The following is a 13,614-nucleotide window of genomic DNA, read 5'->3' as shown; positions in this document are numbered from 1 at the left end:
GCAGCCACACTGTGTGTTATAGGCTCAATATGTCAGTTTGACACATTCAGTAGATCTCGTGATCTTTTGTGGCCAGATGTAATTTCTTCAGGTTTAGTAGGACTAGAGTAAATAATAAATAAATAAAAATCGCTATGACATTTTGTAAAATAATACATATTTAGCCCCATGCTCGAATGCCCCCGCCCCCCTGTCAAAAACCGCTAAAATCCCTAAAACGAAAGAAAGCAGCAAAAGAAGAAAATTTTACACTCATCTTTTACTTTCTCTAACAACAACCTAAAACATGAACCTTGGTTGAAAAAAACTAAAGTTGTCCTTTAACTAACCTCTAACTTTAACATCATTATCACCAGACAGGCATGTTTATTTATCGATCAAAAAGTTATGTCTTTACGTTTTAAATGTTTTGCTTATACGTGACACATCAAATCTAACGTTTTTTTAATTGGTTAGAACATTTTGACAAAATATCGGTCAAAACATCGGGACACTGTGGTCAAGAACTGGGTTGGGTTCTGCATCAGACCCAAAAGTCTGACATCTAGGCTGAATCGTGGGTCATGTTGTCAATGTTGCTTCTCTCAGCGGCCTGTCCAATCCCCACAGACTGGGATGACAGAGGCTTGTTCCCTGCTGAGCCGCTATCAGGACATAATCATCTGCTGCTCAGTGTTCCACAGCCAATCAGGACCAGAGCGAACAAGACAAGCTCCCACATAGGGAACATAAAACATTCTAACAGGCCTTTATCTTTAACATATTGCCTGTATGATGCTCAGAAATGATCAGAGGCAGCCATAGTAATTGGAACGCAAAACACATTAGCCATATAGTCTTTCCATTGTGCCAGAAATGAAGAGCAGTGATTACAAATGGCAATGCAGCATCTTGGAATGAAGCCTGCCATCTCTTGGCCAACTCCCGTGTCTTTGCCACTGTGACACACAGCTGCTCTCTTCTAAAGTCCATTAGTTCACTCAACCTCTCCCTGCTTTCCAAAGGGATGCCAAAATGTAATGGTGCCAAACTGTGAAAATGCAGTCTGTCCAAGTAGAGCTAGACAGATAAGTGGCATTAATATATCAGTAGAACATGAGAACAGGGTAAATGGGACTACTACAGTATGCCATGCACAGTTTGGCATAATTTCGGAGTGACTTCCCTGCAGTAAATCACCACCTGAGACAGGAGTGTATTAACCATCAGTCAACAGACAGCCGACTGATGGTTAATGCGCGTCTTGACTGTCTCAGTTGTGTATTTCTGATTATTGTGATCAATCTGAAGTTAGAATCTGGAAACTTGCAAAGAATCATTTTGTTACTCGATCAAAACGTCAACTCAAGCACCAAACTGACAAATCAGAGAAGACATAGTAGATGTACCGTTATTAAAGTTTGACATGTGCCGAAAACATAGACTGAATATTAATTTCACAACACTCACAGGGATTGTAGTTGGTATATGTGCAGTTGAGCTTGTAATGGATGCAGGGATTGCGACTGGCATCGTCTGGCCGTTAGGGAGCTGTAAGAGCACAGGGAAAGTACCACATACTGGGCTAGAGGAGAAAAGAAAGACAGCAAGCACCGGTTAGAAAGGTACCGATCCAACTACAAAGTAAACATCTGGGTGTTAGTTTAACACTGAGTGTCATTCGGTATTATTTATATACTCCGCGATATTATATTATTATATTGATTTCAAATATTGCGGTAAACGGTAATATCGGTATATTGCCCAAGCCTAGTCAAAATTGACCCTTACGTTAAAATAACACCCAGGATTTGACTTTCTAATACAGCTGAAAACAAACGACCTGCTGCAATGACTGATGAAAGAGGTTAATAACATCACTATGCTAAGGACAGTCAAAGCAACAAAGGATGAGGAACTGAACATGAGATCAAGCACTTTGCAAAGTTGTTTCAAACTTGCATGACAATAAAGTAACTATGAATAAACTGCCATCAAATATACATGCAATGTTGTTTTACTAGAACACTCATGTGATAATCACTCACACTTACAACAAACGGAAAATGAACAACAATTCACAACGGAGTGCAACTGAAAAAACAAAACAAATGTACCTCATGAAATAAAAACTCAACAAAATAATAAAAAAAGAGAAATTAAATAAACTGAAAGTGCTCTATTTCTTCTATAAAATGAACACCAAGTTACTTACACTATAGGCCTATTAGTGGATGGGACTTGGGTAATAACAGAGCTAGATGTTGGCGATGGGAGTACTTGCTGTATTACAACACTAGCCTCTGTGGTTGCTAGAAGTACATGGGGAACTTGGAGAGATGCTGGTCGTACTATAGTGGATGTTGGCATTGAGGCTGGCTGCAAAGATAGGTCCTGAAAACACCATATGAGACCTTAGCTGCATTTCAGTCAGACAACTCACATGAAAAAGATTTACCGTATTTGGAATGAAGTACTAGGCAGTATATACACCGAGTTTATTTTGGCATCTGGGCTCTATACTTAGGGATATTTAATAAATAAAAACTTCTCAAATCATTTTTTAATCTTCCGGCTTTTTTGTGCAGGTTTTAAGTAGCTTGATTCAATATTTAGATATTGATCAGACACAGCCCCCTCCAATTAAGGCCATTCATCTTCAAACTCTATGTTCCATCCATTGCTCATTGAAAACACATGTCCCAGGTTCTGGTGACTGATATTACTAACCACTGATACTTTCAATTTCATTAGCAATTTCATTTCAAATATCTAATGTTGAAAAAAAAGAAAGAAAAAAGTGCAATCATGCATTCCAAGGATAATATCAGTCACCAGAGCCAGGGACATGCCTTTTTTTCAGATTTGTTTTTGGGCAAAACATTTTGTGATAATATTTTATTTGTATTTGTGCTGCCATGGGGATGTGGGGGGGGGGGAAATATATGTCAATTGTTTTGAAAATACTTCTTTGTACTGTAAAATAAATCAATAAACATATGTTTAAAAAAAAAAGATTCGTTTTTGGGCCTTTTTATGCCTTTATTGATAGGGAACAGTAGACGGGCTCGGGAGTCAAAACCGCAACACGCCGTCCGGCTGGCTTGGCAGCCTAGGTGCCCTGTGCCCAGACGGTTGAGCTAACCGTCCAGGCCAGGGACGTGTGTTTTCAATGCCAAATTCACACCACCAGTGTCGACGCTAAGCAGGATTGTTTAGCATCGATAATGCAATAAATTGGGCCTGTCTGGGGTTTTGAGTGACAGCTGTTAGTGTGTCAAAGTGTGTGTCAAAGTGAAGGTAAAGAAAACAATTGTATGGGTTTCATGTTGAAATCACAGATTTAAACTAGCAGCTGTTGGAGGAATCAGTACTGAGCGACTACTTACCCTATTTATCTGCTTAAATTAATGGATTTTTACAAACTAACTATGAATGTCCTGCAACGCAACAGGTTGGTGTACTCTGCACAAAGAGCTAGCTTGTCTGGGCAGAGAGCAGCTGGCGTGCCGGTTCAGGCCACCTGTGGCATGAGCTGTCCTGGTTGTTTATTTATGTTGTTTAGTTGACTGTTTATCGATCTACACCTGCTAGTTTAAAACTTTTAAAGGGTAGCTAGGGTAAGTGATATATTGTGGTTAAAACAAAACCTTTTTTGTTTAAAGGTTTTTAATCATTGCTATTGTTTGTTCAGTAACAGGAGTCTCCCATCTCACTACATTTTCAGGTAGTTGACAAATTTTCACAGTAGGGGTGAACAGCTAATCAATTATAAAAATATATATAATAATAAAATAATTGATAAGACAGTGGCCAAAATAGCAAAATATCTACTTAATGCGTTGCAACATGTAGATCAGCAATTCAAACTATTTTTTGCACAGCGCCATTGTACATCAAAGTATAAAATAGGGCTAAAATGGTTAATCAGACTAATACATTTAGTTAAACTGCATTAGCACTAGACACTGACAAAATAAATGATTAAAGCCAGAAGATGATGTTCTTCACCGATGACGTACAGAATGCCTAGACATCTCATCCTCTCTAGTCTATAGCAAACTCAGACATGGAGCTGCAACAGCCTTACATTTTTTGCGAAGGGAAAAACAGGTTAAACCCTGGCTAATTGTGGTGCAATACATAAAACTCCCAAAATGAAAGCCTCTTTTTTCTTTTCTTTTTTTCAGTGGACAATGAAAAAAAGTAGCACCATTGTTAAAAACAAAAAAAACGATTCAGGTTTAAATAAAAACAATTCAACAAAATATTTAGGATTTCTTATGAGATTGGAGGTCTGAGGTAACACAGCCATGAATATAGGATAAGATTATTCTTTTCTCACTATACTTAGGATTTTCCTGTAATGAGACCCTTATCACCGTCACATTTGACATAGATTTACATATATTGTATTATTCTAAAAAATTACAAATTATGCAGTATAGTATTGTGGGTTTTTCTTTTAGTATTTTGGGGCAGGTGTGAGTGACTACAGCAGGGGTATTCAACTGGTGACCCGCGGGACAAATGCGGCCCACGGGGCACCTCCTTGTTTTATTTTCTCTGGAAGAAAAAATAAAGAAAAAGGAAAAAAGGGCTAATGAAAGTTACAGGTATGGTGTGTGGATATTAAGTGTGATAACCATAATGACAGTAATCCTAAATCATATTCAAGGACTTTTGGAGTTCTGCGTGGGTGCAGAACCGGGGTTAGTGCTTGTTTGAGAGGGGACGCAGTTGACAGTCTACAAATACAACACGAGATATTTGTCTAAACACCTGAACGTGGCCAGAGTGCTCTGTCTTCAGGTCTGTGGAATGTAAAATAAGAGCACTGTTTACCTAATATGCTGTTTTCACTGTTCAACCCAAACCTCTACCAAAGTGGTCTTGCACTTTCACAAAGGATATGCATTATAGCGTGCAAAATGTATAGATTGGCAATCAAAGCAGTGGGCTTCTGTTTATTCACAACGAGACAAGTTCTGAGACTTTTGTCATTTGGCAGGTTACACAAGGAAGGTAGATGATGCTTACCTTGTCATCACTTGTAGTAGATTCAGGATGAGGCAGTGGACTGTCTCGATGTGCCTCCATGGCTTCGATTTTGTTTCGGATAATAGGTGTTATAAGAGGTGACAAATCCAATGGCAACTACATGCCGGAAAATAAGTAATCCCAATTCAGCAGACTTTCCATACTTGGCACAAACAAAATGTTATGTGCTTATCTTATCGTATCATACTCATGTAAGAATGATGCACACAAACCTTTTTAATGTCATCTTCAGTAACCTTTTTGAAGTCATGCTCAATTAACGGACTTGCAAGCTCATTGAAGAGTCCAACTTCCTCACAATTCTTCAGGAAACGAGTAGGTGTGGGAGTTTGGTCTGAAACAGAGTAAAATATTTTATACTGTGACTAGTCAACAACTACGGTAACTACAAGATAAAATAAAACTAAAAAGCTATTAACTTGAATAGAACGTACCAGCAACAATGACACTGTCGTTCCTTGCTGGACCAAACTTTAGTGTCATCTCATGCTTGTGTTTGTGAACAGCCAAGTGGTCTTCATTTGTAAATCTCTGTGGAACAGTGAACAGAAAGTCCTTAGAAAACTAATATTAATACTAATAAGGAGCATTATAAGTGTTATTATAAATACATTGCCTACCTGACCACACCCAGGAGCAGTACAAAGGAATGGTTTATCATCACTCATATTAAGGATATCCTGTTTTTTTTCACCCTAGCATAAAACAAAGAATACATCTGAAAGTTTATTAGTACATTAAGACCATACTCTGCATGTATGTATAGTATACAGCATCATAGTATGTGTATAGTGAATTGTGTGTCATCACCATTCAAAATTCTCAGTGGTGCTATGCTTTAGTTCAAATAGCTAGCAACATAACCAGTTAAACCAGTGTCCTGCAGCGGACCAATGTTTAGAAATCCTGACAAATCATAAAAGATGGGCGGCTGCTAAATGGATTGTTTACAGAAAGAATACACAATTACACACCTATGCTCAGCCTATGAACAACGCTATTCTGAGACAGCATTGCAATTGCACTTGTTTTGAACCGTTTGTGCCAAAATAAAATGACATATAGGCTCCAGTCTCAACACAACTCTCAGCCGACATTTCTACCGAAAGCTGCAGTTGCTATGGCAAGACATTATGCAAAACACCATCATGTAAATACAGTGTGAGCGTTCACGTAAACCAGGCCGTTCCAGGCAATAGTCAGAGCCCCAGCGTTGTAATATATATCACACCGTCGCCACATTAGCTTAGTTTTAAATATCACTGTTAATTGCAATGACGCACAAGTACCTGGAAGAATGATCAATTTTACGATAGCTTTGTCTTGTGCTGTCAGTTTATATGGACGGACACTTACCCAGTCCACACAGGCGCAACCCTTACAATCGAAATCCCACGTCTGCACTAACATCTCGCGAGCGTAGCATGGGATCTTAGTTCTTCCTTTCCGTATACGTCATGTTATACAATACTGAATACAACACAACGGGTGTTGAATGGAAGGTAATGTGTACAGTCTATGGTGTAAACATGTTCAATTAACTCGATCTGACCCCCAGTCAGATATACAGTTTAGTAACAAGCTCAACGGGGGGGGGGGGGGGGGGGGGGGGGGTTCAAATTGCTCAGGCCCACATCTTTTCCCAGGTAACATAGCATGGCTTTATGCAAACATTCAAATCGTACTCCAGCACTAATTATATTGAGGTGAGGGGTCTTTTTTTTATAGCAATCTGTGTTACAGAGTGGTACCAGGCTGCAGGTACCCGTTACTTAATCTAGAGATGATCAGCTATACCCATGGGTTACATATTGGTCATCCCATTCAAATTAGTACATTATGTCCCAAAAAGAGAAAAGCATACAAGTCAGAAATAGGCTTCACTCTACCATGATCAGCTTAACCATTACATTCATCCATCATTCGAAATAAAGCTGAAACAGGTTATGTAGCACCATGAAATTGATCTCTAGGTTTATTTAATGCCATTTACAAAAGCCAGCACTTTCTGCCTACTTACAGTACTGCAACTGACCTGCGGATGAACCCAAACACGCATCATTGTGGACCCCCTAGCCTAAAGCTTGCATTTGATGCATCAAGAAAATGGGCTAACACACACCAGGCTGATTGACAGCAAGCCGTTACAGCTTCTTCGCAGTATAGGTGACATTCAAGATAGCGGGTTGCTCAGGTGACAAGGTGAGTAGCAGGCATGATGTTCCACACATACAAAATTTACTGCCATTTGTTAAATAGTCAAATACACGCATTTTAATGGTGTAATTTCTTACATTCTTACAATACATGTTTTGCTTATTTTGGACAGCCTCTGACAGACTTGAAAAATGTACATTTCCATGACACGGAACAATTTGGTAGCCACAATAAAATATGTAGTCACATCTGTAATTAAAGTGTTCTATATATGATGACAGCTTTACATAGCGAACAGGATAAGGAAAGCAACCATCAAACAGAATAGTCCCATGGCTTCAGACAGGGCAAATCCCAGGATGGCATATGAGAAAAGCTGCTGCTTCAGAGATGGGTTCCTATAAAACAAAATAAATATTGTCAGGAATTATGTGGCCAAACAAGCATCCAAAATATTGAGGCATTAAGAAACTGGGATATGTAGACTGCAATAGCGCAGGGTCAATGGCACACACACACACACAATATGATCGTCACACAGTTAACGGACGTGATCGACACTCACCTAGCATAGCCAATGATAAGGCTGCCGAACACTGTTCCAATTCCAGCACCGGATCCGGCCACTCCGACCGTGGCAGCTCCAGCACCAATGAACTTGGCGGCAGTGTCGATGTCCCTGCTCACAGCGCTGGTCTGGAAGCCTCTCAGTGCGACCTGAGTGAAAGCGCTCTGTGGCAACAGGGCAACAGTGCTCTGTGGGGATGGAAGTAAAGATGCAGACATTTGATAAGCAAGCTTTAAAAAAAAAAATATATATATATATATATATAATACTTCCATTTTGGCTAGACAATGCAGCCAAAGATGGAAATGGTTCAAGCAAGTTTCAAACACCTCACGAGACAAGTCACAATAAAACAAGTAAATATATTAACCATTCCAAATTCCAACTATCACAATGGACGATAAATCAGAGATGTGTTCAAAAAGGTCCTTTCTTACCTCCGTTTTAGCCTCGGGTCTGGACAACAGAGAGGCAGACAGGGGTCTGCAGAGAGCCCGGGAGCCAGCACGGACCTGTCAAAAACAATAAATGTGCATGTCAAATAAAGCACTAATGTGACCACAGAGGCAATGGCTACACAGTAAATCCTAATGTAACTGGAGCTCTGAGTTACAAAAGGGTAAGCATTTTAGTGTAGCTTCTTTTGTCAAAGAATGTATACATGCATAGATTGTGGGAACAGGTGGGAGACACCTTGAATGTCATGGCTGTCATTGAACTCAAAATGTCATCCATTCAGTGTTGTCTTTTGAATGCATGCATGTTTACATTACCAATATTAAATACTAACACTGAAAAATAAAGCCTTGCATTTCCTCTTTTTAATTTCAAATGTGGCCCTAGACAGTTCTGACCAAGCATTACATTTGTTGAGCCAAACATTGTATTGAACACAATCTGGTTAGCTACCTATATTGACAGCTGAAAAAGAAACATGACCTTGGAAAATTCACACACCAGCTTTCTGAACATTGTCCATTCACTGCTGAAATAAGTGACAAGTGCTCTACTGAGCAACATAAGTATCCATATGAACTCTGTATTATAAAGAAATGGGACTTTAGTTGACCTTATAGCCTATTAGTCATTGACATGTTAGCTATAAGCTAACAGATATGCATTAGCAAGGGTTCCTGCAGATGTAAGCCATGGGCATTTGGGGCAATATTATATTTATGCAATGTCAGTAGTAGAACACAATATATGCCACAGCCATGGCAAATAGCAAGCTAACAAGGTAGCTAGCCTGATGGCCTAGCCTGCAGATACCCTTGCCAAGCTAGCTGTTAACACTCAAGTTCAACCGCAGGCCCACACGAACATAATAAGCATATTAGACAGCAAGTGAAATGCACAGCAACTAAATTTAAAAGATACAAAATAACTCACCAGAGCCGGCGTAGACACGAACTTTGCACAGGTGAACATGGTGGAATTTAGGTCGTTTTAACCGGTTCGGTCAAGCTGATTGAAGCCCGGGTCTATATCTGTGAATGGCAGAGCAGACACAAGTAAGGTCAAATGGATATAAATATGCTCAACTGACAAAATAAAGACAATCGAATAACAATTATCATCTATTCTGCATGCAGTCCTCACTCGCGCAGCGCAAGATGCAGTTAGAAAGGAGGATGATAGAGGATTTACAAAGTCGAGCTTCTCATTGAATCTGCCATTAAACACTTACCGACTGCAGAGGTCGAACCACAGTGAACGAGTGCGCACGCGCGAAGTGATATATATTCCCGGATGATGAGAGGGATGGACGAGGGAGGGACGATTTCACAATAAAACTTTATTAAAACGTGCTCACTTACAGCGTCTAGCCTTATGTCGAAACTTGATTGATTGATTGATTGATTGATTGATTGATTTTATAGTTTATTAGAGATACATGTAAAAACAGCAACAGAGTACAGTCAAACACTTATTCCAAAAGGAATAGCACCAAAACAAGGTCCTTGCAGCCTTGTTTCCATTTGGGCCCTATGCAATCATCAATTTATAGACTTGACCAGAGTCATAAGACAGAGTTGGGACATTGAGGGGGCAGAAAACAGCCTGGTCACGTGGTTCATGTGGTTTAACCTCCCAAACTCTCATCTTTTCCGATACTTCCAGGTGATACTTCCAGGTGATGCCTGAAGAAGGTCAGTAGACCGAAAGCTTGCCAAAAATAAACTGATTGTGCGCAGATCTGAGTGTGCAGAGCTTCCCTTTATTTTTCCTGATACTTCCAGGTTCGAAATGTTGTTAAAAATAATAATACATCCTTCCCAAATGCCCTCCCCCCTGGGAGCCTTTCCCAGGGGAACACCTTAATTTCTAAACGTATAGCAATCTCTTTAGACAAACTCAAAACAGATTGGGAACATGAATTAGGTAGAACTTTAGATGATGAAGTCTGGGAGGAGGCCTTAATGAGAGTGAATGATAGCACATCATGCGCTAGGCTGAACTTAATACAATTTAAAGCTGTCCATCGTATTTATTTCACTAATTTCAAACTTTCTAAAATATACCCTAACATCACAGATTCCTGTAACAGATGTCATATGTCCCCAGAGAATATGACACACATGTTCTGGTCATGCCCTCGCTTACAAGTTTACTGGACGGCTATCTTTAAACATCTTGCCGAAGCCTGGAACATAGAGTAACCATGTGCAGCGATGGCGTTGTTTGGGGTTATACCAGGTCACCATCCTATTGGTAGGGGTATAAAACAAAATCTTGCTTTTGTCACTTCATTAGCAAGAAGAAGGATTCTATTGGAGTGGAAAATTTGACCAGGTATGGGGCCCTATGAATATGATTAAACATATAACTGAACTAAAGACTCTACAGGAGACAACCATCAACTCCACAGGTTGACAAGCTCTAAAAAATAAAATAAAAACGTATGCCATATGTGCTATGAGGAAGTGCCAGGAGGGATAGCGAGATACATCATAACTATTATTTGTTTAGTTTTTTTGTTCTTGTCTTTTTGTTTGTAATTGTATGTTTTTTTTGTTTTGTTTTTTGTCGTATGTTGCACGTAGTATGTTGGACCAAGGGTGTGTGTGTGTGTGTGTGTGTGGTGGGGGGGGGGGGGGGGGGGGGAAGAGCCTGGTCCCTTGAAGTGAACGGAGTTGTCGTAACTCTGTCTTACTCTATGGCTCTGGACTTGACATGAAGGTATAACAACAAAATGCACTATCATCAATAACAAACAAAAAAAACAATATCATTAATGGTCACGGTTCGTCATAGAACAGTATTGTTAGTATAAATCATAAATTGTGTGTTGTAATTTTACAATATATAGGCCACTATGAAAAATATATTCTTATTGATATTTTCTGCTTTGTTTCATCATTTCTGGCAAAAGTGTAGGCTAAAGTCCTTGTAAGTATCTTGTCTGTTTGCTTTAAAACAGTGCTTCTCAAAGTGAGGAGTACCCCCCATAGTTATATAGGCTCACATCAATCATTTTAACAACTTTAACCATATTTTATATCTATTTAAAAATAGCAGATATACTTCACAAGTCACAAGCTGAGCTTTTAGATCTGCTATTTTTTAACATGAATAAAAATCTTTAAATAGTTTGAACATTTTTGAAAAAAGATTTTCAGAATACATATCATTTTGGCATGAAAGAGTGACAAAGTGAATTTAAAGCGCAAATAACATGCATTTTAAAACGGCTTTTAATATTTAATATCATATTGTCTATGTCCCTCAAAGTTATTTCTAATGGTTTGAGCCTCAATCACCACTCTGATATAACCAGGCCTTGTCATTTCATTCTGGACTTTGAAAGCAGTTTTAGCTGCAGTACCACAATGTCCTGAGGTGGAGAGGGTGCTGATATGCAGATTATTTAATATTTGAGTCATTATAATACTCATGCTAGATAAAACCAGGCTTGTTTCCATTCCATGCCAGCTTGGAAAATCAACAATGGTGGACATTGTAAACAAAGTGGAAATGCAAATTTGCAACTGAAGACTGAAGAAAAGGAGGAATTATACAAAGTAGGGTGACATTGATGACATCACGATGAGGCCAAAATCAGTCAGCTGTTTCTGAGAGCAATGTGACAAACTGACATATTGAGCCTATACACACAGTATAAGCCTTCCCCCAGTAGGCTACCTTCACATTCAGTAGATCCTGTGATCTTCTGTGGCCAGATGTAATTTCCTGGGGTTTATTAGGACTATAGTAAATAATACAAAGATAAATCACCATAAGATTTTGTAAAAAAAATACATATTTAGCCCCATGCTCGAATGCCCCCGCCCCCCTGTCAAAAACAGCTAAAATCCCTAAAACAAAAGAAAGCAGCAAATGAGAAGAAATGAACACTCATCTTTTACTTTCTCTAATAACAACCTAAAACATGAACCTTGGTTGAAAAAAACTAAAGTTGTCCTTTAATGACCTGGTAGGCGTGTCCACATAAAAGCATGAACAAATACTGTACACTTTTTGGAAAATGTTCTTCCCCCTTATATTGTAATAATACCTGATGATCATGTTTTAGGGTGGAAAAAAATGGTGGCACTGCAGTGCAAGCCATTAGTGCAGAGGTGTGTGTGTGTGTGTGTGTGTGTGTGTGTGTGTGTGTGTGTGTGTGTGTGTGTGTGTGTGTGTGTGTGTGCACGCGTGCCACGTACACATGCATACTTGTGTCAGATGATGCCCTCTTCATGAAGTCATGAAATTCATCCATGAAAGAGGGTCAATCCTTTGTCATTTTCTACCTTCTGGTTGTTTTTACATCATAGTAAAAAGGTTGGGGAACCGCTGCTGTAATGTCTGTAACATCTCAAGACCTGACAGCAAACCAAGAAAAGAAGTACATGAGGTACACACAATGAGATAAAATGATTCTAATTATTTTACAGGCTGGGTGATTTACCCTCAGTCTTCAGGGTAAATGCTAAGCAATAAGATGGTATATATGTTTGTATTTTGAGTAGTGTTAATGAAAATGTATTTGCAGCTGGATTCACTTTATGTAAAATAAGAGCAAAACGTGTCATATTCAATTAGCATGTTCATATCAACTACAACTACAATGTTTTAGCGCTTATTTAATCATACCAGATACAACAGGCTGCAGCTTACATCTAGACTAGTCTAGAGCACAACCTGTTGTGGTGTGAGTTTAACACTGTCCTCAGTGGGATTGATAGCTCACCCTGAGTGGAGCTCAGTGGCTTAATTAGGCTTTATCAGCCATGGGTTCTTAGAATGATAGGGTATTTGTCGGGTAATTTGGACCATTTGGGACGGTTCTGACACGGTTCTATATACGTAGTTACTTTGGCCAAATATTTACCTACTACAAGCTCATTCATCAGCAGCATCACATGTGCTGAAAGAACTTTCATATCAGCAATTACTCACACAGTGCTGAAATGGAGGATGTAAGAACATACTTTTGTTGGTTACAGAGAGGGTAAATATGAAGTTTTGGCCCAAAGTCTGAGTTTGAGAGGGCTCCCGACGGCCGGCCGTCGCTTCCTTCTCCCTTCACTGACAGGAGGAGGAAACAACGGCCGGCCGTCAGGGGCCCCTGGCTAGTTGGGGGCCAGTGGGTTGACAAAACCTACCAACCCTATGCAAATTACGCCTCTGGTGGAGCTGCAGGCTAGGTCTACTGTACACTGGTGGATTTGTAATATCGTCTATAGATGAATGACTCCATAGCAGCTGGCCAGTGATGGAAAGGTAATGAGCACGGAGAGTCTTTCTTTGCCGCATGCTGGCTTTAGGGGAGGAATCTCCCACTGACTCCGTCCTCGGGTATGATCTTTTAAATTCCAAAGAGGAGGGGATGACTGTAGGTTCTT

At 39.6% G+C, this 13,614-nt stretch overlaps 2 protein-coding genes across 7 annotated transcripts in view; both read right to left on the bottom strand.

The window, feature by feature from the left end:
- The window catches only part of atf2 (activating transcription factor 2), an 18,835-nt gene extending 12,445 nt beyond the window's left edge, over positions 1-6,390 (bottom strand). For 2 of the 5 annotated variants that reach the window (XM_083776225.1, XM_083776226.1), the window contains exons 1-3: positions 5,253-5,271; positions 5,020-5,136; positions 1,450-1,564 (exon numbers count right to left, since the gene is read on the bottom strand). In XM_083776225.1, the coding sequence (XP_083632351.1) occupies positions 1,450-1,564; positions 5,020-5,027 (123 nt within the window). In that variant the 5' untranslated portion in view covers positions 5,028-5,136; positions 5,253-5,271. Of the gene's footprint in view, positions 1-1,392; positions 1,565-4,362; positions 4,546-5,019; positions 5,137-5,252; positions 5,375-5,474; positions 5,572-5,660; positions 5,736-6,329 lie in introns of those variants that run through there. The other 3 variants (XR_014569936.1, XM_083776227.1, XM_083776228.1) reach the window with 3 other exon arrangements.
- A 594-nt stretch (positions 6,391-6,984) lies between these two features.
- On the bottom strand, positions 6,985-9,513 carry atp5mc3a (ATP synthase membrane subunit c locus 3a). Of its 2 annotated transcripts, none has more exons than XM_083777017.1 (5): positions 9,453-9,513; positions 9,155-9,252; positions 8,203-8,277; positions 7,763-7,953; positions 6,985-7,595 (listed from the first exon to the last, which is right to left on the bottom strand). In XM_083777017.1, exons 2-5 carry the CDS (start codon positions 9,191-9,193, stop codon positions 7,481-7,483), a joined length of 420 nt encoding a protein of 139 aa, XP_083633143.1. In that variant the 5' UTR covers positions 9,194-9,252; positions 9,453-9,513; the 3' UTR covers positions 6,985-7,480. The 2 variants fall into 2 exon arrangements, with proteins under 2 accessions (XP_083633143.1, XP_083633144.1); XM_083777018.1 differs by having other exon boundaries at positions 9,365-9,466.
- Positions 9,514-13,614: the final 4,101 nt, after the last annotated feature.

This window comes from Protomyctophum parallelum (assembly GCF_964188405.1).
Source record: "Protomyctophum parallelum genome assembly, chromosome: 11".
Taxonomy (NCBI): domain Eukaryota; kingdom Metazoa; phylum Chordata; class Actinopteri; order Myctophiformes; family Myctophidae; genus Protomyctophum; species Protomyctophum parallelum.
Note: the sequence above shows the minus strand (reverse complement) of the source record. Positions and strands in the feature narration are given on the sequence as shown.